This window comes from Plectropomus leopardus, chromosome 11 (genome assembly GCF_026936395.1).
Source record: "Plectropomus leopardus strain MGB_pleo_1.0 chromosome 11, ASM2693639v1, whole genome shotgun sequence".
Taxonomy (NCBI): domain Eukaryota; kingdom Metazoa; phylum Chordata; class Actinopteri; order Perciformes; family Serranidae; genus Plectropomus; species Plectropomus leopardus.
The window spans coordinates 12,661,986-12,685,778 of record NC_142186.1 but is presented as its reverse complement, the minus strand read 5'-3'; the positions used below and the strand labels follow the sequence as shown (position 1 = coordinate 12,685,778).

Below are 23,793 nucleotides of genomic sequence, written 5' to 3'. Positions count from 1 at the left end.
CCATCTCTCTGTTTGTTTCTGATGTCTGAGGCAAGGGTTGTGTGCATGCAAAGCCAGCCCAGTAATGTATTACAAGTTTAACAAAGTGAAAATTATTTGTTGATCCATCATGTGATTTGGATCAATTGCATAAATCAATGGGTTCTCTTTCTTAGCCCATGCTACACTGATGGTTTTCATATAAAACAATATTTCAAGAACTGTTTAAAAGATTTGGCCAGAAACTTGGTTCATCCTTTCGTTAAGTTGGATCCACCTTCCAGAAGGCTCCTCCATGAAAATCTCAGGACTTGCTGCAACTTGACAATGCAATACCTTTAAAGTCAACTGAACTGATTGTAACATTTATTGGTGTACAGTGAAGACATCTAACAATCTGTGTAATGTGTTTTTGTTTCTTGGAATCAGTTACAGGCGGAGAACCAAAAGCAAAGACAAGTTGAGAATAAAGCATGAACTGCATTTGCAAGAAAAATATTGTTAAAAATAACTTGGGAGCGTAAAGCATTACACTGAAAAATGGGAGCAGTCTCCTATAAAGAATAAATGACCGTATTGTATGTTACAATTACTGATTAACCAGGTTTTAGAGCAATATAAAGTGGTGTATCATCGGCATAAAAAGGGATCATGTGTATGTTTATGAATCCTAGTGACAGCATTATAGGAAATAAAACAAGACTCAACACTGATCCCTGGAGACCACCACATATGAGGGGTCAGACCTGGATGAAGCCTCTAACAGCAACAGAAAAATGTCACTAAGCAAGGTATCATTAAATTATGAATAAATCCTTAATGTCAACATTTTTTCAGGCAATAAATTAGAATTGAAAATGGAATTAAATGAAAAAACTGTAAAATATTTTAACTGTAAAAATTTCTATTGATGTTTCTTGCATTTCTGGTTGAGTTGTTATTTGTTGCTGCACCCTCTCCTTAAAACAAACACAGATTTTTACTTCAGTACATCAGTTATGTCAACAAGCAACTTTTCTGATGCAGCCACAATGATTGATAAAATCTGAGCTGGATAGCCTTTTTTAATCAGGAAGCACCAGTTTAATGTTTCAATAGCTTGCTGCTTAATTCACCATTTTGCACACCGGTGCTTCTGCTTTATTAAACAGTATCTTGTAAAGAGTGACAGGAAATGTGTGGGAGAGAGGATAAGAAGTAGTCAGACGGTCAAGAACAAGTCTCAACTTTGCAATTCTGGGTGCATGGCCTGCAGCCTACACTGTGACCCTGCACTACCCACTCTAACACATTAGAAGCAAGTTTAGCTCTGCTCCTAAAATGACTCATGCTACCTCCTTCATTTCCCCTTTCTCTCTTCTCCTTTCACCGAATTGCTCCTTGATTGCCTGTCTGTATCAGAGCATTTCATTAGAAAAATGCAATAAACTAGAAGGCCTGCTGGATTGCTGGATTATCATTGAGGAAGCACATTCTCGGATAAGGAAAGAGAAAATTAATAAAGAAAGTTTTTAGACAAACTTATTGAATGCAGCTTTTTTTGTTTCTGGCTTCTTTTTTCCCCTGCTAATGGCATGTGGCTTGTCCTCAGACAAATTATTGGGAAATGAAGTTAAGAGCCACAGCCAGAGAGAAAACAAATTAAAGGGAAACTGCAAAATTAAAAAAAGTTCTCGAGAAGTGCAGGGGAGGAGTAGGTTTATGCTCTCGGCACTGCAGTGATTAAAACATAAAGCACTGGCACAGACACAAGAATCACATTGGCTCAGAGGGAAGAAAGCGGCACACTTGATTTTGACCAAAGTTGCTGTTTTTGTCCCCTTTGTGTCATGTTACTTACATGCATATGGAGAAAAGCTGTTGGAGTCAAACCTCTACTCTCAAATTAAATTTTCATCCCCATCTTGGTGATGACTGTAGAAATTCCAACATGCATCTGTTGTATCCTGCATTTGAACCTTTGTAGATTTTCACAGCAATGCCTCTTGAGAGCAGGCAAACAAAAATCAATGTTCGAGTGCAAATGAGGGTCTTTAAGGCAAAGGCTACAACCTTTTTCTCACATAATTGCACTGAAGTAAAAGACTGAAAATGAGACTGTCATATCATCCAAGGGCATATAATACTTGCAGCGCTTATAAAAGTTACACAAGCTGGTTGACTTGCTGTATTATGGGGAGTTAAGCTGTCCATGTCCACCCACACCTTCTGCTGGCCTCAGCCATAAAGTCCTGGAGGAGACGAATGCTGGTTTACACTTCAATAAAAGACCTTTTTCATCAACTCTGCTGTTCTCACTACATCTGTCACGCTTGAAATCCTGCCATCAAGGTCAAGCATGTGTATGTGGGCGAGTATGTGTGAATGAATTTGTGTGTTTTAAGATGGCAAGTATGACCTGAGTGCAATCAAAATAAAGGCAAAGAGTTATTTTCCCTGTGCACATTTTTCTGGTGACTCCAGGAGTTTCAAACCAGAGAACTTCAAGGCTCAAATATGCATCTCTCATTTGTTATTCCATCATCCCTAATGCCTATTCAAGTTTTATTTACCTATAATACTATTGTTCCTCCTGTTTTTGTCTTCATCATTCTAAACACATCCTGTTCCAGGGATTTGTTAGACTTAACAATGTATTGATTTAACAACAGCTACAACATGTATACTTGGTTGACTCTGACTCAGAGTAATATGAGTGACTGAGCAGTGGAGTCAGAGTTAGTCGATTCTCTGCATCCAATACAAACACACGCAAAAAAAGTGCTTGCACACATACATGTGTGTTTTGTGCTTACACCTGACACTATTTCATCCTGATCAATGCTTTTGTCCCACAGACCCAAAGCCAGAAAGCCGTGGCCTGTTGCCATGGTTATCTCTATTTGAAACCGGAGGGATTAACCTCCAGGGGGATGGCTTGGGAGACAGTGAGAGGGAGACAGAGAGAGAAAGAGCGAGAGAGAGGAGAAAAACAAGAAGGAAAAGTGAAAGGAAAACAACTACTGGTGAGAAGAATATAATGATAGAACTTTATAAAGCCAAACCGACAATAAAGGAAAAAGATATAGACAGAAACATGGATAGGGCTGGAGAGGTTAACAGGTTGCCATATCCTAATAGTGTGCTGCCTTGTGCAGAACAATACACAACCACAGTATTTTAACAAAATAAAGAACAGCGTAACACAAAAACTGTTATGCGACTGACTTTATTCACCTTGACTACATTGCCAACTTTATTCCTTTCTTAAATATTGCTTTGGTTTGGATGTGCTTGGTTTGCTTTGGCCGTACAGAAACCACTGGCCTGGATTTCAAAACTAAATATTGGGATTCTCTCACTGAGATGTTGTTTTTCCATTGACTGTTGTTATGCTTTGTGATGAAAACCAACAAAATGCAGCCACTGCATCACACTCCCAGCCCAGCAAAGGATCCTCTTTCTCAAACCTGAGGTTGTGAGTTTGAACCCAGAGCCCCTCTGGTTGAAGAACAGTCGCTGTGCCACAGACGACACGTTCAAAGGAACATGTAGGGGAATTAATTTAATATGCTGGCAGAAAATAAAAGCATGTAAACTGTACCAGTTTTTCATCAGAAGGTGGCTTTTTGAAGATACAAGTTCTTTGCAGTACGCAGGCTCTGTGAAGATGTGCTTGTGTGGTGCTCAGATGTGAGAGCAGAGATTTTCTCGCCATCTTTAGATGTTGGGACGAAGGCACAGTGGGGCCAGCTGACAGCTTGGCGGACCAAGGTTATTTACTTTTAGAAAGGGAAAACCAGCCTGAGTCAGCATATACTAAAGGGCAGAGACACACACAAACACACGCGCTCATGCAAATGCGTGTGCACAGACATCGACACCTAAATCTCTAGTAAGTGCCCCCCCCCCACACACACACACACACACGCACACATGCACGCACACACACACAGCCAAGAGGTTAAGTAGGCTCATCGCTGGAACACCATTGAGAAAACAGTAGCCTAATTATCATCATATCCTCCACCAAGGACACCTCATGACAGCACACTCACATTCATCTATTCATTTTACCTGTACAAATGACATCCTCCCCTCTTACAAAGCCATTAGGCTCTAACAAGAGTCCTTAAACCCTTCCAGCCCAAATTCAGCAGCTTTAGTGTCCTCCCAAGACAGAGCCTTGTTAAAGCTCCGTCATATGAGCACCCAGCACAAACTAGCCTGTGTTCTATTTTAGCTCCCAGCAGTGCAATAACACCAAATTTTACTAACTAGTGCAATGCCCATGCAAAACGTGCCTGTTCGGAACGGGCACTTGCTTGGCTCTAATATTATCCAGAAGATGATCCCAACAACTTCACACTCGAAACTCTGCTTCCTTGGTTCCTGACCAGGCAACATTCAGCAAGTTACATCATTGAGTACCTATTTTGAAAGATACAATATTCATACTAAGCTGTTTACATCTCTAATGAAAATAAATACTCACATTTACATGCAGCACTCGCCATTTTGCTTCTTTTCACAGTTTTCTGTCAGTGGTAGAATTGTTGGACTCTGACTTTACTTCCTTCACTCTCTTGAAAATTTCAGTGCTGCAGTATTTGTGCGTACCCAAAATCCTGTTTCCGAATGTTCAAAAGCAGGCATGTTTTTCCTTCCGACCAAAAATGTGTTATTTTCTTTTGCATGCATTGCTACCCCACAGCTTTGCAAGCTGTTGGCGAGTTGGTTTATATGACCTCCATCAAATTCAGAATATTGTCATAATAGGAATAAATTAATAATATTGGTATAACCTTAGCTACTGATGCCTTAAATGTTTGAGTTTGTTACAATTTAACATCTCCAGTATCTTTCTTTATTTGTTCTTGAATGTACTGTAGCAAGCAACAGAAAGCGAGCTGTACCCAGCAAGCCACTGTGGCTCTAATAGGGGTCCCCTCTCTATACACTACACTGTGTGCACTGCACTTAACACACTACTAATAAATATGTCTCGTACATCTCAAGAAATCACACTATAACACTGCACTGCCTTGTTTTCTTGGCAGTACTCCTGTCAAATGTGAAGTAGATTGAGTTAACGATTGTTGAAAATTGAAAATCGAAGGACAAACATACATACTTACGGAGATTCTTTCCATTTTAGTTATATACACAATCTGATAACGAACAACCCACCACTAAACAGTCAACCAATTCATAAGGACGTTATCTTTAACACATTTGTAGACTCTCTCTCTCTCTCTCTCTCACGCACACACACACACACACACACACACACACACACAAACATAACAATGCAGCAATTATATATAATTCATATAATAGCATGCATAGGAGCATGGACCCAACCACCTCTATATTTAACATTCATAAGAGCAGCCAGGAATTTTTATCCACTTTCTGGACCATGGCTGCTAATGTCCAGTTTGCCCTCTCTATTCTGAATGTGAATGTCCCTGAAAAAAAAGGACCACCAGTGGCAGTCAGTTGGCTCTTCTAAGCTCTTTCCACATTTTATCATTTTATTAATTTTCATTTTTCTGCTGCAACACAAACGTAAACCTGCAAAAGTACATAAATATTACTCATCATTATTATTGAAGATTGATCGCAAAGAGTTATTACTCTTTTTTGTTAAAGCAGTCCTATCTTATCAATTTCAAGAGAATAAGATTTCATGCCCTTGACTTTTAGAGTGTATGATGCTACATTACCTCAAGCTGACACTTCCCAGTATGTTATCTCTTATATCCTCAGTCAAATATACTGACATTAAATAAATCTGTTCCAGTCATCATCATGCTTGTTTCATTTTCCTTGAAATCTATGTAAGTTAACCAACAGATGGCAGTTCAGTCTCTCACTGTTAGATCTTTTTTGTGAAGGATATGAAAAGAGAACTGATTGAGTACCACAATATGAACCACAATGTAGTTTGAAATTCTAATCTCTATGTAATCAATCAGAATTCATTTAATAGTGATTTATAGCCTTCATCATATAACACTTCTATTAATTCAGAGTAAGTCCAATCTATGTAGATGAGTTTAAAAGATAATTTCACCCAAATCTCAACAGATCTTTTGTTGCTTAGTGATATCAAGATAAACTGATAGTCTGAGTTTTAATCTATTATCTATTGTTTTGCCATAAATTTTATGAATCGATGCCACCGCCCCCCATAAAGGCTACATGTGCAAGTAGCTTTACTTTTCACTGCTGCTAGCATAAAACGCAATGGTTACTCAGGATAATCCACGGACCCTGCTGTTTTTGGGGGTTTTTTTTAAATACTGCATGTGTGTATGATTTTGTTGGAGTAACTGTAACCTTTTTCAAGTACTATAACCCTACTTGTGTGTAAAAGCGCAGACTCTATAAACTGCATCTATTTTGCAGAAGAGTGTAAGACCCTGATTAGACAGATCGGCACTATGATGCCCCTCACGCTGTACAACCTGCAAATGGCAAGGCTTACCGCACTGCCTTTTTTGTTAAAGCCTGCCCTGATGAGACAGAGCTCTTTCTGTGGCTTGCTGCATCTTTTTTTTAATTGTTGCAAGGCAACCACTGAATCACCTGTCCTTAGCTTAACTGCTATTTTCCAAGTAGTAGGTAGTCTTATGTTATTTAAGGATGGGTCAGGGACAGTTTGACAATCTGCTATCAAAGACTGGGCCTACTTAAGGTTGGTAAAACATTATAAAACAACTGAGGCTACAATTTGTTCCAATATATCTTACAGCTTGCCTAGAAAGGCAATATTGATGTGTGCTAATATCAGCTTAACACTGTGTGCAACCATTTCTTGTCCTTGCCATCACATAAGACCCACATCTCAATTCGTCTAATTGGATAATGGGGAAAAATGCCAAAAATTGAAGTTTTTCAACTTGAGGCATTTAGGAAGCTCAGGTGAGGTGCTCAGCATCGCAACAGCAGCGAGCAAAAAACTTCACTCTCATTTAAAAACCATAACAATAAGCCAATCCAGGCTGACTGGGGTCTAAGAGAAGACAAGGCTAAAGGTACATTTTTTCCAAGCAATTTCTTTATTTTAGTGTCATGCTTTTCCCCAGAACCACAAACACTTTGCTGAATTATAAAACCTTGGTTTTATCTTGAATTCTACGCTGTGAAACAGTTCACCTTTTGCAGCAGAGACACACACATGCATGCAAATCTTTCATCTGAGTAAATGTTAAAAGGACCAGCAGGCGTTGCAGGTGTCTCGCTCAACCATCATCATGATTCCTAGAGCATCTCTGTTTAGATCGGCAAAGACAACTGACCCTAAGGAACTCAGTGAGGAAACTTTTCAAGAGGAAGAAGTGTGATGGGGATATGTGATTGAGAGAAAATGAAAGACAGGAGAAAATAAAGAAAAAAGAAAGACAAGTGAAGAGGCAGAGTCGACAGGCTGATAGGCACAGCAAGGGAAAAAGCCTCATTGGTTTTCAGTGGGCATGTGCAGACTCAGACGTACTAAAAGGTTACAGCATTTGATTTGTGATATTCTACTCTGAGAGCCCTCTCTCTCTCTGTCTGGAGGAGCAGTTTGGCTACTGCTGTCCACAAAGTTTGATCGATGGCTGAATTATGCCATCGGATTGTGAATCTAGCAGACTCTGCTGTCTGCCCAATGATAAACAACAAACATGCCTGGCCACCAATAACAATGAGAGATGTGAGGACTGAGCAGCCAATCAGAAAATAGACTTAATAGTGGTCCTATAAAATAGGGACATTTCAGCCAGCCGCTCCTATTTCCATTAATATACTTCATTCATATTCCACACTGTGAGTGGAATACACTCTTTTATTCCTCAAACCCTCCTTTTCTTCAAGCCTTTTATTTCCTTCCTGTACTTCTTCTTTCTCCCTGATCACTCTGCATTCCTCCCTCTCAGAGTTCAAGCTGCCCACTCCATATTCACTCCATCTCTCTCCATCCTCCCTCGCTACAGTTTGGGCTTCCCACACCCTCCCCTCCATCAATCTCTGTATGCACCCTCCCTCGCTCCAGCAGCCCACTCAAAGGCTAATTCCACAGAGGGAAAGAATGTGAGGAGAGGCGTTTTATAGTGTTTTCCAGTTATCTCCGTCCTTATAGAGCTGTTCTCAACCCAGCTCCATCAAACCGAGCACCACCCCCACTCTCCAGCTGCCTACTCTTATTCCTCCTCTGTTCGTGGTAATATTTCCCTCATTCCTCTTTGTTTTCCATCCTCTCCTGGGTAATGGTAAGGGCGGAACTTGATCTGAAGGGTTTCAATCCTAAGTGAGGCAGCAGCCAGTTGTACACCACCTTACTTTAAAAGTTGACACCTCCTGCATTATTTTGCGTGTTTTTCAAATAGAAATGCGTAATCAGATGTTTGCAAAAAGCAGTGACGTATTAGGCGCAAACAATAATAAGTGAAAGGTTTAGTTTGGATTTTATTAATGGGGTTGAATGAGAAACATATTCATAGTCGGTGTATTTACATAAAGTAGTTGGCAGTTGGCAAGCTTCTATGTGGAAAAATAGGCAAGAGTACCAACACTGAAGCAATCAATGTTCTGCTGTTGACAAGGGCAGCAGCATAATGTACCTTAAAAAAGGCAAATCTGAAAAACTCTGTTACTATCAACAGATTCATTTGGCCTGGGGGAAACATGTTTATTACATGGCCACCTCTTAGATCTGTATTTTATTTGATTTATTTAATGATCACATTGAGAAAACATGACTGTGTCTCTGTATGAACAAAACAGTTTGGCTTCTAATTAACTGTGTTGACTGTGCAGTATGTGCTTATATTTTATTTGGCATGACCTCATGTCATGACATCATGGCCCAGATGCTGATTTTCTGCTGTACTATTTTTATTACGGGTTGGGACCACTATTCCATACTTTCTCATTTTGATAAAGAGAAGGTTCTCTATAGAGCAGCAAAAATCCCTAGAAGTCTAAAAACATGAAGTTTTCAAAGCTTTCTCTCTAATACAAAATCCAGCTTTGCGGCTCTTGGGACATTTTCTTTCAGATTGCAGCCATCACCGCTTAACCACCACCCAGTTTTCTTTTTGCTCTGTTTCCACTGTCAGGCATGATGCAGGAAGAGTCATCCACACATTATAAGACATAAAACTATAAATCTGTGTCTTAAATTAACAACTAGGGACTTTTTCATATACAGAATGTCTGTTTTTCTAACCTCTTGGATCAACTGATGTAAAGACTCCAGCAATACCTACCCATTAAAGCACTTGTATATTTCTTTAAAAGCAGGCTGTAGGTAGGGCCTTTCTGAGAAACATGCTTTGATACACAGGACATGATACATTCAAACATTTTCAGCTGCAGTAAACATTTGAATTAAATAGATGAGAAACTCCAAGAAAACTTCATCATCAACACAAAGGTGTCTCAGTGGGACACTGATTGCAAAGTGATCTCCAGGAAATCAACACACTTAGAAACAAAGATGTTGGCAAACTAAAGAAAACAGAAGGAAAAAATAGAGACTGCAAACATCCCGATTTAACCATATACATATTCTCTTGGAGCAGCAGGTACGTTTCAGCCACCTCTTTTCATGTGCATTTTCGATTTGCACAATAAAAAAATCAGTCAGTCATTTTCTGTAACCGCTTGTCCTCGCAAGGGTTGCGGGGGGGGGCTGGAGCTGGGCGGAAGGTGGGGTACATCCTGGACAGTTCCCCAGACCATCACAGGGCCGACACATAGAGACAGACAACCATACACGCACACAGTCACACCTAAGGGCAATTTAGAGTCACCAATCAACCTGAGCTGCATGTCTTTGGACTGTGGGAGGAAGCCAGAGACCCCGGAGAGAACCCACGCAGACACGGGGAGAACATGCAAGCTCCGCACAGAAGGGCCCCCACCCGGACCAAACCCTGTTCCAACCGGGATTTGAACCAAGGACCCTCTTGCTGTGAGGCAACAGTGCTAACCACAAAGCCACCGTGCCGCCCACAATAAAAAAATATCAGTGTAAATGCCAAAACTTTGAAAAATCTTGAAGTATCGCACAGTAGTTTTTATGCATCAGGGAGGTAAGGCAGGCCAGTCTGCTTTTACAGATAACTGCAAATTAGTGCAAAGGAAACAGATGCAGAGAATGAATGTTGATGTTCAGTCAGTCATGCACTGTCATTTCATAGACCACTGAATGCAGACAGGACTGTTACCAGAACTTTTTAGAGAGCACATACTATAATATTAGTTGTTAGAAAGTCTCTATTTCTAAGTTAACATACATCCATTGCTTTCACTATTTGAAGACGGACTGGTGCCCTTTTAATTACATCATATCATTCTTATGAGCCGCACCTGACTGAGAATTAGTGTCACCTACTGCTTATCTCAATGATCCGACTAACAGTTATTCAACATAACAGTTTTCTAAGAATTTGGGTTGAAATTTGAGCAAATTTGGATGAAAATCCAACTAGTTTGTCTGTTAACCTCTTTTTTTTTTCTTTTTTTTTACGGCTCTGGCAAACTACATCTCAGAAAAGGCAACACTCCTGCTTTAAGCACTAAAATTATCATTTTTAATGAACATACTGCATAAACTATTTATGAGCTTGGAACATTTAGATGGATGGCTTTTGGCTGAATATCACTTAAGCTACAGTATGCCACTCCAGGCTGGATAAACACAACAAAGTCTTTCAAACAACAAACTGATATCCAAAAGAATAGCTGGCTATAAAGATAGGAATGAGAAATTACAGTAGATGGAAATTTAACGTTGCATTTCTAAACATTTTTTAGGGTGGTTAAACTGTAAATTAAACTTAAAAACATCACATGTCTCATGCTACAATTGTTGTGTTGAAGAGTCCAAGCAGGCTATTATGCAAAATTACATTTAGGGGTTTGTAATGAGTATAATAAGCAGTAACACAAATGCTGAAAGAAGTCTAAAAATACTTGTTTTGTCACACCACAGTTTCCTGTTGTCTTTACTAAGACTGTGTTGTGTCTCATCTTGCAGTGCACAGTGATATTTTTCTGTCATAGAAATTGAATTAGACCAGTTGTTTCTATCTCATATTGTGTTCGGGATCTGAAATGTGTCGTTACAAAGCCATTTCAAAGCCAAAACTGTTAATTATGCTCAAATAATAAATGCTCTTGAGTTTTTACTCTTTGTGTTTACACAGTTTTCACACCTTATTAAGTGTGTTAGGCTAATCACTAAGATTTTAATTGTGGCTGCAGTGTTGTATTAGATTTTTGTCCACATGCAATCCCTTTTGATGCTATAATACACAAGTTAATGCAGCAAAATAAAAAAACTGTTCAGTGTCACCAGAAATTATCGTGATTACTGTTATTATGAGAAATATTTTTTTGCATTAGCAATGCCACAGAGGCGCATTAATCACCCAAACATCCATATTCATCTTCATTTTTTTTCTCCATCTCACTGCCTCTCACACTCTCTCTTCCTCCTATCACTTCCATCTCTTCTTTTTCTTTTCTCACTCATCCACTTAACTCCTCCATCTCTCTCCCTCCTCCACACACACTAACATAAAAAAGACACATGCACTTGCAGACATACACACAACCCAGGGCTGGTAATGCAGGGTTAATAAGATTGGAGAGCAGCTGATGGTTGTGCACATTCAGGCCAGATTACATTTAATTCGATTGGGTTTCACTCTCTAGGCTCCCTCCCACTTCTCTCTTCCTTTCTTTCCTCCTTTCTCCTCATGGTCCTATTCCCGCTTTTGTTGGACCAGAGGTGGTCCAGCCTCACAAAAAGACAGGTTTACACAGAGAGGGATAGCATGTGCGCACACACACATTCAGCTTCTGCTCTGGAGTGGCTGCAAATACATACGCACACTCACGTCCTTGGCCACTCTGCTGTCCTCCACTCCAAACCGAATGTGATTCATTATCTGTATTTTACAATGTCAACTCTGCCTTGAACCAGACACAAGGATGGAGGATGGAGCACACGGGGGAGAAAAGAACATTTTAATTAATCAAATGTCGAGACATATTTTTAAATATATTTTGAAATATGAGCCTGCATGAATATTGTAAAACTGTGTAGCAAACAGTCCTATTTGCTGCTGCTGAAAGTGTTACTGTGGGATGGCAGCTGGTTAACACACAAATATTATCCTATCATAGAATAAAAATTTAGAAATTGTAGAAATTTTATTGTAGCAGTCTCATTTGACATTTTATTTTGTGGGGTTTACTGTAGAACCAGGTCCTTCCTAAGAAAGACTGTCATCTCCACCTCTTATACTTAATTCTACTACAAAGAAAACAGTGGCCTTAATGCCATAATATTAATACTATACTACTAATAAAATTCAATCAAAGGAATCTTTGCTGAAAAATCAGTATCAGCAGTGTTTGCTTTGACTACCTCCATTTGTGTGTGAAGTACAAGATAATGTACAAAGAGCTCAAGTTTGTTATTGCCACATCTGAACTGATAAAAGAGAGACAACGCTACCACTAGCTAGATGTCCATCTTTGGGATAAACACATAAACACAATGTTTAAGAGCTTAAAAACAGCAAAAATGACATAAAAAAATAAACTTGCATTGCAACTACTGCTTATATCAACAGGATAAGCTAACTATTTCTTTCTGAGGGGAAGCTAGTTAAAACAGAGGCACACTTTAGGATTTTTTAAATCCTAACAGATATTGAAACTGCAAATGAGACCACATATAACAACATGTAAAGATAATTTAACAGTTTTACTCCTGGACTGTATGGAGAGCAAAAACAGCACACAACACACCAGATTCCACTCAGAAACAACCAAAGTCCTGACCCTCAAAACTAGAAACCTCACAAATCCCTCACAGACAAATATGACCTCAGAGTAAACAAGCATGGCAGACAACCTTTAGAAATACTTTTTACGAGTCAAGAAAATGGCATTAACATGGAATTTAAGCCTATTTTATGTTACAATGCGGAATGCAGGTGAGTAAATCTGTTATAAGCATTAGAGTTGGTGAATATATGTGGTACAGGGCGTCTGTTAATCTTTAAAAAGTTAAAACATTGGCTGCAGAAACTTGGATACAAATAAAGATGGTTTAAATATGAATGTAGCACAAATGGAAAGCCCTGTGTAGATATTCTCCTTTTTCACAGCAAATTCATAATGTTCATAATGCACCATATAATCTGCAGCACCACAGGCGATCATCGAGGTTCCCTCTTTACAACAGGATGTAATGTCTTGAAGACTGTACATTTAATATTTGCAATTTGAAATTAATTTGGCCATGATGGATTTCAACGCAAATTGGGGATGTAAAAAATATTTTTAACAAACCCCACACTACAGGAAAATCTGGCAAGATGATCTTTAGAACCGTCAAAAATTAGCTTTGCTGACAGTAGTTAAGGGGGGCGAATGTGGCCTAAAATTATATTGATTCTTGTTTAATGTGTACCCAGCATTTGTCTAGCATGCTTCCACTTTCTGAGCGTAACATTAGCACTATGGGCTCTCTCAAATGGTGAATGATTTAAAGGGATAGACTGATTAAATTGCTTACAGTTGACAGGCAATTATGTGTGGTCTTGTTTGGAAAGGGTATAAATGTCTTGCATCAACATTTGTACGCTCTGCAGTATAGCATTTTCCAGTCAGACACACACCACAGAAGGTGATAATGCATGTCCTAGCTATGTCAGCTGCTTCCACAAACATGCCCAAAAATGGATTCATCCTCTTTTGAAAAATGTTAAAACTATCACCACAGCTGCAGTATCATTATGGTTCGTATGTCTTCACACAAAAAGAGAGATTTCTGATTCCTGTTAGCCTTTATGTTTAAATATCCAAAGACAAGCTGCAGAGTTTGTAACATTGGCAGTGGTAAATCTAAGCAATGCATATTCTCTGTCACTGCATAGCACGGGTTGTATTAGTAGGTTAAGTGGGATCTGAAATGGATAATGTTTAAATTCACAGCATACCATGAAGAAAAAAAGACATCACAGCAGAACTATAACATTAGGTCCTCCAATTTTAAAATGACGCGTCTCTGTCACAGAGTTTGCTTTAAAAAGAGCATCACCACATTCCACATGATATATTCTAGCTTGTGAAAGGATAGTGTATGATATCTGTCTGGGAAACGCAAGAAAGGGGAAAAAGAACAAGATGAAACACAAAGAAGAAACAGAAAAAAAGAGAATACATAGAAACAACAAAAAGGAAACAAACACATTTGAACATACCGGGGTGAAAGATGAGGAAAAGGAGTCAAAAAAAAGAGGTGCACAGATTCAAGCTAGAGAGAGACGAGAGAGTGATGGACAAGCAGAAAGCAGGGTGAGAAAGAGAGATGCACATGTCTTCCTGTCTATGTGTTTTTGTCTCCTCTCATCTTTTTATATGTCAGTCGGCTCTGTTGTCCTCCTCTTCCCATCACTAACCTCAGCTCGCTCTCTCTCTCTCTCTCTCTATCTCTCTCTCTCTCACACACACACACACACACACACACACACACACACACACACACACACACAATATACAGGCATATATAGGCAGACACAAGCTAGCACACACATGCAAGAAAGCACACACACACTGGATACATCAGTAAACCATTTTGAGAGAACATAAGGCATCTGGCTTTTATCAGACACACACACGCAAGACAGAAGAAAGACAGAAAGAAAGATAGATAGATAGAAAGAGAGGAGAACAGAAAGAAAGAAAGGCAACTAGACAAACCAAAATGTTAAATCAGGGCTGATAAAAGTTAGTCGTACAACAAAGTTCACTTTATGTGTGTGTGTGTTTGTTGTTTCTCAATTCAGTTCAATTAAATTAAATTAAATTAAATTAAATTAAATTAAATTAAATTCAATTCAATTCAATTCAATTCAATTCAATTCAATTCAATTCAATTCAATTCAAAGAAGTACCTCAAAGATTTTGTAGGCCATTTGGAGGATTGTTGTGGTTTGCAATGCTTAATTTTTGGGGCAGCAACAGCTAAGTGCCCCCAATCACCTGTTGCTGCCGCTTGTCGCAGTGCTGAAAGACCGTCCCCTTGAGCCATGCTTCTGCTCTCTCTACAAGATAAGCACGAGGTAACACAACAGCTGCTAACATCCAACACTGAGCCGCTAAGCAGTCCCAACAATCTCACACAAACACCAGTTCTACTCTGTTGTAAAACTCATTAGTAACTGTTGGGTAACATCTGTGTGATGCTAACATTTAGCCATGTCACTGTGTGTGTGACTTTCTCCCAGGCACAGAGCTCACACTCCTGCAGCAGTAGTCACATGATAAACAGAGAGACACAGGGAGCGGTGACAGCAGGAGCTGAGCAAATCAATACACTGCAGGCAGCTGTACAATGAAATGAGTTTTCACCCCTTTTAAATAGAAAATTTTGTGGAAAAGTTGCGGTGATTGGACAAAGTTGCAAGGTCCTTCAGATTTTGCGATATTGGCTGAATTTGCATCAATTACAACATTGCAACATTCCTGAGGGACTGTTTATTGGCATGGGAAATATTCACATTGCCAGAGCAAGTGTGAAATAAAAAATGTACACACAGTAAGTAAAGATCTACTTCAAAAAAATGTGGTGTGTAACATAGCAATATTGTCAGCAAATATATAAATCCAAATAAGTATTCTCTCTCTTCTTCTCATCACACCACGCCTTCCTCTCTCAACCCTCACAGATACCCCCATAACCCTCATCTCCTCCTCTTTCTCTCTCTATCCTTCACTATCTGTCCCCACTCAACCCTGTAACTAATGACTCTGGAGGAGGCATTGCAGCACCTGCTGCAGACAAACACAGGAGGAGGGAGTTGGACAAAAAAAAACAATAGGAGAGAGGATGAGGAGGTTGGTGGGTGGGTCAGATGAAGAGAATAAACTAGGCCAAAAAAAGTGTGAAGAGGGGAAGTAAAAAAAAAAAGAAAAAAAAACACAAAAAATAAAAGAGAGAAACAGAAAAGGGGAAAGAAAGGCAGGAGGTGCCAAGGACAAAGTGGAGGGGAGAAGAAGAAAGGGAGAGAAGAGGAGAGGGAGGTGTGAAGTGTCACAGCCAGTGGTACCATCTCTCTAATTAGCATAGTGACCTTGGTCCTCTGTAACTGTTCTTGTACATACACACACACAAACACACACCCGCACGCACGCACGCACGCACGCACGCACGCACGCACGACGCACGCACGCACGCACGCACGCACGCACGCACGCACGCACACACACACACACACACACACACACACACACACACCTCATATGTATAGCAGAGTGTGCATTTTTTGTGTTTGCATAAAAGTAGTACCTACTATGAATTTTAATTTAACACTGCTACATGGAAAAGCATGGAGTAGAAAAAGAACAAAAAAATAAAATGACACACACCGTCATCACATACCTGCATAGAGTGAAGTACAAACATTCTGTGGTGTTCTATGAAATGGGTGAAGTGTAAGTGAAAGGATGACATTTAACACCTTAAACTGAATGAGTATTCAACGTAGATGTACTTACAAAGAGAGAAAGTAAAAATGAAGCAGGCAGACAGAAAAACTAACTGTGAGTGAGCAGGCGAGAGAGAGGGGGAGTACAGCTGTAGCAGTAATCATCTTTCAGGTCAACAGTAATTACCAAGAAGACTGAGGAAGTGAGTGTAGGACACACACACACACACACAATCTTTTCTTCTTCACATCTCGGCTCACTATGTTTTCTTCTTGTCTCGTTTATTTCACAACCAAAACATGCACCTATCACAAAGGAGATGTCAGTGCAAGCTGCGGGGTTTAATGGATAAAGGTTTCTCACCGTGAATACAATTATATATACAACAACAGTCTAATCTGGCTTCAACTGTGCTATAATTAATTCATGGGTAATGTCAGGAAGTAACTTTAATTGTGGTTAACTTTGAGGTTGGCAGTTGAAGTTTCAGACCTCTTACACTGTGAGATATACTGCTGCTTCATACTCACCTAATGGTGTTTTAAGCTATTTTTAAACTCTCTCACTTTGAGTTTAGCCTCTCAAGCAGCATATACTGTACCCCCTACATCACTCACATGATGTGCAACGCAGCAGGATGGTGCCTGTGTTTGGCTTTGATGCTGCCTGTTAATTCCTCTCTGTCCGGTGTACATTCATGCTGAATCTGCTCTAAAGCTGCGTTTCCATCAAAGGCTTTCAGTATAGTACCTTTGGAACCAAAAGTAATACCTACACACAGATATCTAGATCCTAGATCCGTTTAGTGTTTCCACCGCAGATAGTACTCGAACGTGGGCAGGGTTGCTGTCACTCACTACTCTGTCCAGCAGCACTCTCTGTATTGCCTTGGTCACCAATACAGAGCGAAGTCTGCACCCAGTTAACGACCGCAGAATGGAGCTGCAGGCTGGAGTGAAGGTCTCTGTCAATGGCATATTAAAAAATCGTGGGTTTGTGCATTGACTCCTTTTCAGGCAAGAGCAGGGGTTTAGTGCTGAACGAGGGGCCGACATATTTTGAAAAGCCACTCATTACTAAAAGTGCATTTCATCCAAGAGATACCATAAAAACAGATGGGGTGGTCAAAGCTGTTATGTTGAAATATGTTGGATTCATGTCGTCATCTCATGCACTGAATAACATTGCTAGAAAACATTCCTCCTTAAAAGTTGCTGGCAGTTGGCCCAGTGAAGTAAATGATTTTTTTTCAGTCTATAGCTGCTGCTGCTGCTAAAAGCTGCAAAACATCCTTTCATAATGTAGTTATTACTAATGTATGAAAAATTTAAACCAGCCATGACTCAGTCCCAAGCACAGAGTGTTGATTCTCTATTGACCAATGAATGGACCACAGCGTTTCTAGCTCCACCTTTTAGTGCCAGATCTGTGTGCTAGGTACCCCAACAGAGGGATGATGAAAAATGGGGATGGTTTCAATAGCATCAAAGGTACCAACTTTTCACAATGGCAATGCAAAAACGACAGGTTCCCAGATGAACTGAACTGGACCGACCTGCTGGTGGAAACACCCCGTAAGTAGTCATGTTTCTGGCCAGACACAGCTGCAGTCCTTTCCCTATGTGCCATGCTGTATGCACAAGTACAAGGAAGTGTGGGGTAAAGAGTTAGTCTACAGGCACAACTAATAAAGCCTAAGACTACAAGTTAACTTAGGCAGTTCAAGAGATTTAGTGGTGGCCTGAAACTACATTGCATTAGGCAAGCATTACGTTAAAGCTGCACTGTTTCCCAGCTCTGGCGTCTTTCTGAGGGAAGCTTTAAAAATTCCTGGCATCACTGGTTTGTCCCAGTACATTAGATACCCTCTGATGCTGCAGAGCTCCAAAGCCTTTGTGGAGGAATCCTCTGAATCTGCCCATGGTTTTACGCAAGCATGACAATCAATGTTCACTTGATATAGGTTCTTCATGCTTAATGAGCTCTTCTAGTCAAAGAATTTAGGCTTGTATGATTTTAGCTGAAATCTGGCAGCGGACAAAGTAGTGTGCTCCAATCACTGAACAGTGCCAGGCTGCAGTTTAATCTGCACTCTGAGGATCAAGGATGTCTGGGTGAAGCCTGGGTGACCCTGCAACTATGTCTGGGTCCCAGCTTCACTGTAGCTCAATGATTATTGGAAATGTCTCCTCTTTAGAAGCCCAAATGATGACCCCATTATTTTACTTATCATGCCTCTGGCCCTCTAGTGCTGCTATTGCCTTGTGTTTTGGTTATACAAATGTTAAAATTTGTATAATAGATTATTTTAAATCAATAATTTATGTCACTTAATTAATGACTGTGTAAACATGCTTTCCGCTCTCACACCTTTAACACTGACTCCACAGAAATGTTTTTCACACCTCTTTTTCACTCTGATTTAACTCACCTCTTAAGTCCCCATCCTCACACTAAGATCTTTTAATAAGATGTGTCTCTCATCTTGATATAATAAACTGTAGCCTCTGTTTGTGAGAGAGTGAGAAAAACCTAAGGTGTTAACTCCGCTGTGTGGATAAATGATGATATTCACTTTTCAAGTGTGACTGTAGAAAAGTGGAGCGATTATGGAAATCTACTGAGCTCCATGTCCACCATTTCCACCTGATAGAGCTTTGATTCAGTTATAACTTCTAGATTAAGGATGTGAGAACTAATTATTTTTTATTATTTTATCTATTATTTCCTCCAGTACAGACATCCACTGAGATTTACTTGAGAGCATTGAAAAAATATGTTTTTTTCTGATCTCCCTGCTGTCCTTGACTGCATAAATATATTTATTATTTTGTCAATAAGATGAAGGACTCTCCTGCAAAAACCTCAACCATATTCCATCAGATGAGCACCTGTTCTTTTTTCCTTTGGACAAAAGATAAAGGCAAAAAGGCAGCTTGTAAGTGGTAAATGGATGGTACATTGACTTGCACTTGTATAGTGTCTTTCTAGTCTTCCAACCATTCAAAGCACTTTTACACTACATCTCACATTTATCCATTCTCACACTGGTGGCAGAGAGGTGTAACCTGCTATTCAGGTAACCATTTATACACAATCACATACCAATGAAACAGCCAGCGGGGTTCAATATCTCTCCCATGGATACTTTGACATGAAGACTGGAGGAGCCAGGGATCAAACTGCCAATCTTCCAGTTGGTGGACAACCGGTTCTGAGCCACAGCCACCCCAAGTAATGTTTACTCAAGTTATATTCAGTCAAATCCAAAACTGAACTACAGACCATCTTGCAATGGACTCAAGCTGCTTCATTTTGATCTTAAACACACACACACACACACACACACACACACACACACACACACACACACACACACACACACACACACACACACACACACAAACAATACCAGCCAAAACTGCATGGTCAAGGCTAATAAAGATCTAACAACAGTTTTATAGTACAAGGCCATTTATTTGTGTTTTGTTGTTTTTGTCACTAGTGGACATTTGATAGGTTTGTGTGCTTCCTGGCAACTCAATTCAATTTTATAAGGCACTGGAATTAAGCTGTAGGCAGAGCTATGTGATATTTAGCACTTAATAGAGGTAGAGGTAAAAAATGTATCGAAAGCATCTCCTTTAGCCAGGAACAGGAAATATTATGCCACGCCAGGTACTATCAATAAAATTATTACAATATAATTATCCAGTCTGGTTTAACTTACTAACATATACAAAATATATTTTGGACAGTTGAACACATGACACACTTGGCTGAATGAATCTGCATAGATTAGATAACATGAGGACATTCACATACTTTCTTTCTTTCAGCCCACCACAGGCTTAGTAGTGATATGTAATGTCAAATCAGCACAGCACTATCTCCAAACCCCCCTCTCCCTTAAACGATCAATATGCACCTTTCTTAAATGTCTCATCTCTCTTTCACAAAAGCTAATCATCTTTTTTCTCTCTCTCCATCTACTGCCACCTCACTGCTCTTTTTGGTGGAAAAGCTTTTAACCATCTTGCAGATTAAAGCTAAGAACAAAAGTTTCTGTCCCAGCTAACCCACAAAACCTCTGCATACTCTGAGAATGATGTGGGAAATAGCACAGCATAAGTTTTCACCTCAGTCAGTCTAATTGCTACTGAATGCGTTAAAACCAAGACTTTGTCAAACCCCAATTAAGCTGCTCATTTTACAAAATGTTCGAGGCTTGAGCTGGAAATCCAACAGCCGTGTTTCTGAGACTTCCTCGTTGCACCCTGATTCAGGAAAGTTAGCCCGGACATCAGCAGCTTTGCAGCATAATTAGTTCATGAAACAGTAAGAAGTCTGTGTAATTTCATTTGGAATTGACTCCTTGCCCTCCATTCCATCCCTCCGGAAAACTCAATCTCCAAGGAGTCGAGGGTTCCTCTCTCTTTAATAACAGCTAAACACATCAACACTGCTCTTCCAAATGCCCCCTCAAGCCGTTAGGAACAAAATAAGAGATGGAAGTCTAATGAAAAGAGGTTTAATAGAAGAGCAAGCCAAAGGTGGCTCAGAGGCTTGCTGCTGTTTAATTCAATGGGATGCTCCTGGTGCCTGAAGACGGGCCCATTTTAATTGCACTCCTCTCTCATTTATAAAAGGAAGTATGCAGCGATACAGCTTTAATGAATCTGAAAGCAAGGCAGGGTATTCAGTGTCTTTCTCACTCACATTGAAGGATAATGTGATGGTGCTGGTTAGCCCTGCATGTTTTGGCACAGCATGGTTGCATACAACTACCAGTTACACACACACACACACACACACACACACACACACCTAAAACTACAAACACAAATGATTATTAACATTTGAGAGGAAAATTAAGAGCAAATACAAAAGAAAGAAAGAAGAAATGATGAAAGAAAACCATGTTGCAACCTCCGAGCCTGAAAATGAAAGTGCCAAAAACCGCAATTCCTCCAATGGCCACTTGAGGCAGGCTCAAAGAGCGAGATAATCCCAATAGATCCCCATATTAAAAATGCCCTGAGTCTACGTTGAGAATGGCACAACAAGAAAAGTCAAGCACCTCAGTAACAACAAGTAAAGCAGACCAGAGAGTGAGGGGTGGGAGGGAAGCTTACCTTCGCCATCTGTGCCTGGACTCCGCTGGCTTTGAGTGAGGCCACAGCCTTCTGGGCTGCTGCAGGGCTGTCAAAGTCCACAAAGCCATAGCCTGTACATACACAGAAGAAAAGAAAGATGATGATGAGCAAGGTGAGAGAAAAAATGGATTAAAGATAAAGAATATCAGTTAATGTTGTCCTGAATATCCCTGCCAGTGTCTGTTTCTTTTCCAATGCTGCACAGATCCTGTAAATGTGTTAAAATCAAGTCAGGTCACGTATTTAATGAAAACTGCTAGTTCTCCCCATTAAATGTGTTTTAGCACAGAACATCAACAGAATTGGTGTCATAACAGTAACTCTTGCTCTCTTGTTTATGAGCCAAAGAATCTTCTAATGTCTACCCAAGTTTTTGCGTACTATAGCTCTTTTTAATGAAATCATGTCGGTGTTATGTAATGACTCTAGTGTCTTCTATTGCACGGCTGCTCACCATTCATCGCCTGTCAATGTACAAACACTAAACCATGTCTATGGTAGGGCTGATTATTTTCTCTTTGCAGATTTATCAGCTGAATATTTTATCAATTATTGGTATGATTGTTGTTGGTCTATAAAATGAAAGGAGATGGTGAAAACTGTCAAACGGTGTTTCCCAAAGCCCAAGATGACGTCCTCAAAATACACTCAGTTAAGAACCAGAAAATATTTGCATTTTAAAGGCTGGAATCAGAAAATTTTGACTTGTTTTTTTCTTTAAAAATTACTCAAACCAATTACTCAATTATTTAATTTGCAATTAATTTAATAGTTGGCAAGTACTTAATAAATTGTTAGAAGCTCTAGTGTAGTGGTTCCTAACTGGTCCAGCCCAGGGACTCAGATTTCTCCTTAGTCATTAGTTCAAGGTCCACACATTACATAAATTACCACAAATTTTATTTAACAAAATATAAACACAGAGTTGGCTTAGAACAAAAAAAAAGAAACATATTGCAAGAGTAAAGACAGATGTCATTTCAAAATAAAAGCCAGAAATTCTCTTTGCTTAAAAATAAAGTGTATTTTTCACAAAACTGACACATTTGCAAGTCACTTTCAGTCTATTCAAAATGGACTTGCGACCCACCAGTTGGTGCAAATGCTGTAATGTATACTGACTAAAGGTTTAAAAAATTCTTTAGTTTTAAATGTAAATTCTACCAGCTTCCTATTGTCTGACATTTAACATCCTACTGCATTGCATGTGAGCTTGTTTTGTCCCTGCTCTGCACTTAATGTGTCAGCACATACAGGGTTCCTGTAGTAGTGGCCAATACAAGTGGCATCAAGAAAAATTCTCTACATTTAATGCAGCCATTAAAGTGATTCAGAGTCTTGTTTAAAGAAAGAGAGACGCGAAGAGAATGAGTATTAGTCGATTTTATTGCGATATGGCCTGCGTCATTCTGTGTGTCTGTGTGTGCACAAAGTATCTGTCAAGTTGCTGACGCTCTGGGGATCTAGGTCGGGCCCTGCAGGAAGCACTGAAGGACAAAAGGTCTGAACACACACATATCAATCTCTAAATTCAGAAATACGCCCTGTTTTACTAGGTCACATGGGAGGGGCTGGAATGAGATGTCAAATAGACAGAAAGGAGTAAAAGAGACACAGCCTGTCTGCATGGCAGCTTGCGTGCAAGTGTGTGCGGTGTAGGTGAACAAAACCAGAGACTGTTAACACAAGGATGGCTTTGAAAGTGTGTTTATATAAAAGACTAATAAAAAAGACATATTGACACGCATGCATTAAGCTAGAAAGAGAAATGTTCAGAAAGCACAGCAGCTTTGAATTTCCAGCTGTAGTTTTGAGTGGGCTGCATGTTAACACAATTAAATGATCCACATTTCAAAAGCCTCACTCATTACAATCCTAAATGTAAACATGTTAAGAATGAGGGAATACACGTTCTCTCGATCTCACACGCCCATACACACGCTCTCTCCTCATTTCTAACATCTGTTCTTGTCTGTCTGTTTTTTCCAGGATTTGGAGCCACGCTCTGTTTTGCTGATAAGCAGATGATTTTTTATTGTTCAAAGGCAGCAAGCTGCTTTCACAGCAAGATATGTACTGCACACACAAATATTTATACTGTTGCTAATGAGAAACCCATAATTTAGCCAAAATAAGATAGCACAAACACAAACATACTCATATGATGTGCACACAT

The 23,793-nt window shown here is 39.7% G+C and overlaps 1 protein-coding gene across 2 annotated transcripts in view; it reads right to left on the bottom strand.

Moving 5' to 3' along the window:
- The window catches only part of LOC121945586 (RNA-binding motif, single-stranded-interacting protein 3-like), a 142,320-nt gene that overhangs the window by 55,571 nt on the left and 62,956 nt on the right, over positions 1-23,793 (bottom strand). For both annotated transcript variants that reach the window (XM_088084033.1, XM_042489832.2), the window contains exon 4: positions 21,597-21,688. In XM_088084033.1, coding sequence (XP_087940159.1) covers positions 21,597-21,688 — 92 coding nt within the window. The remainder of the gene's footprint in view (positions 1-21,596; positions 21,689-23,793) is intronic.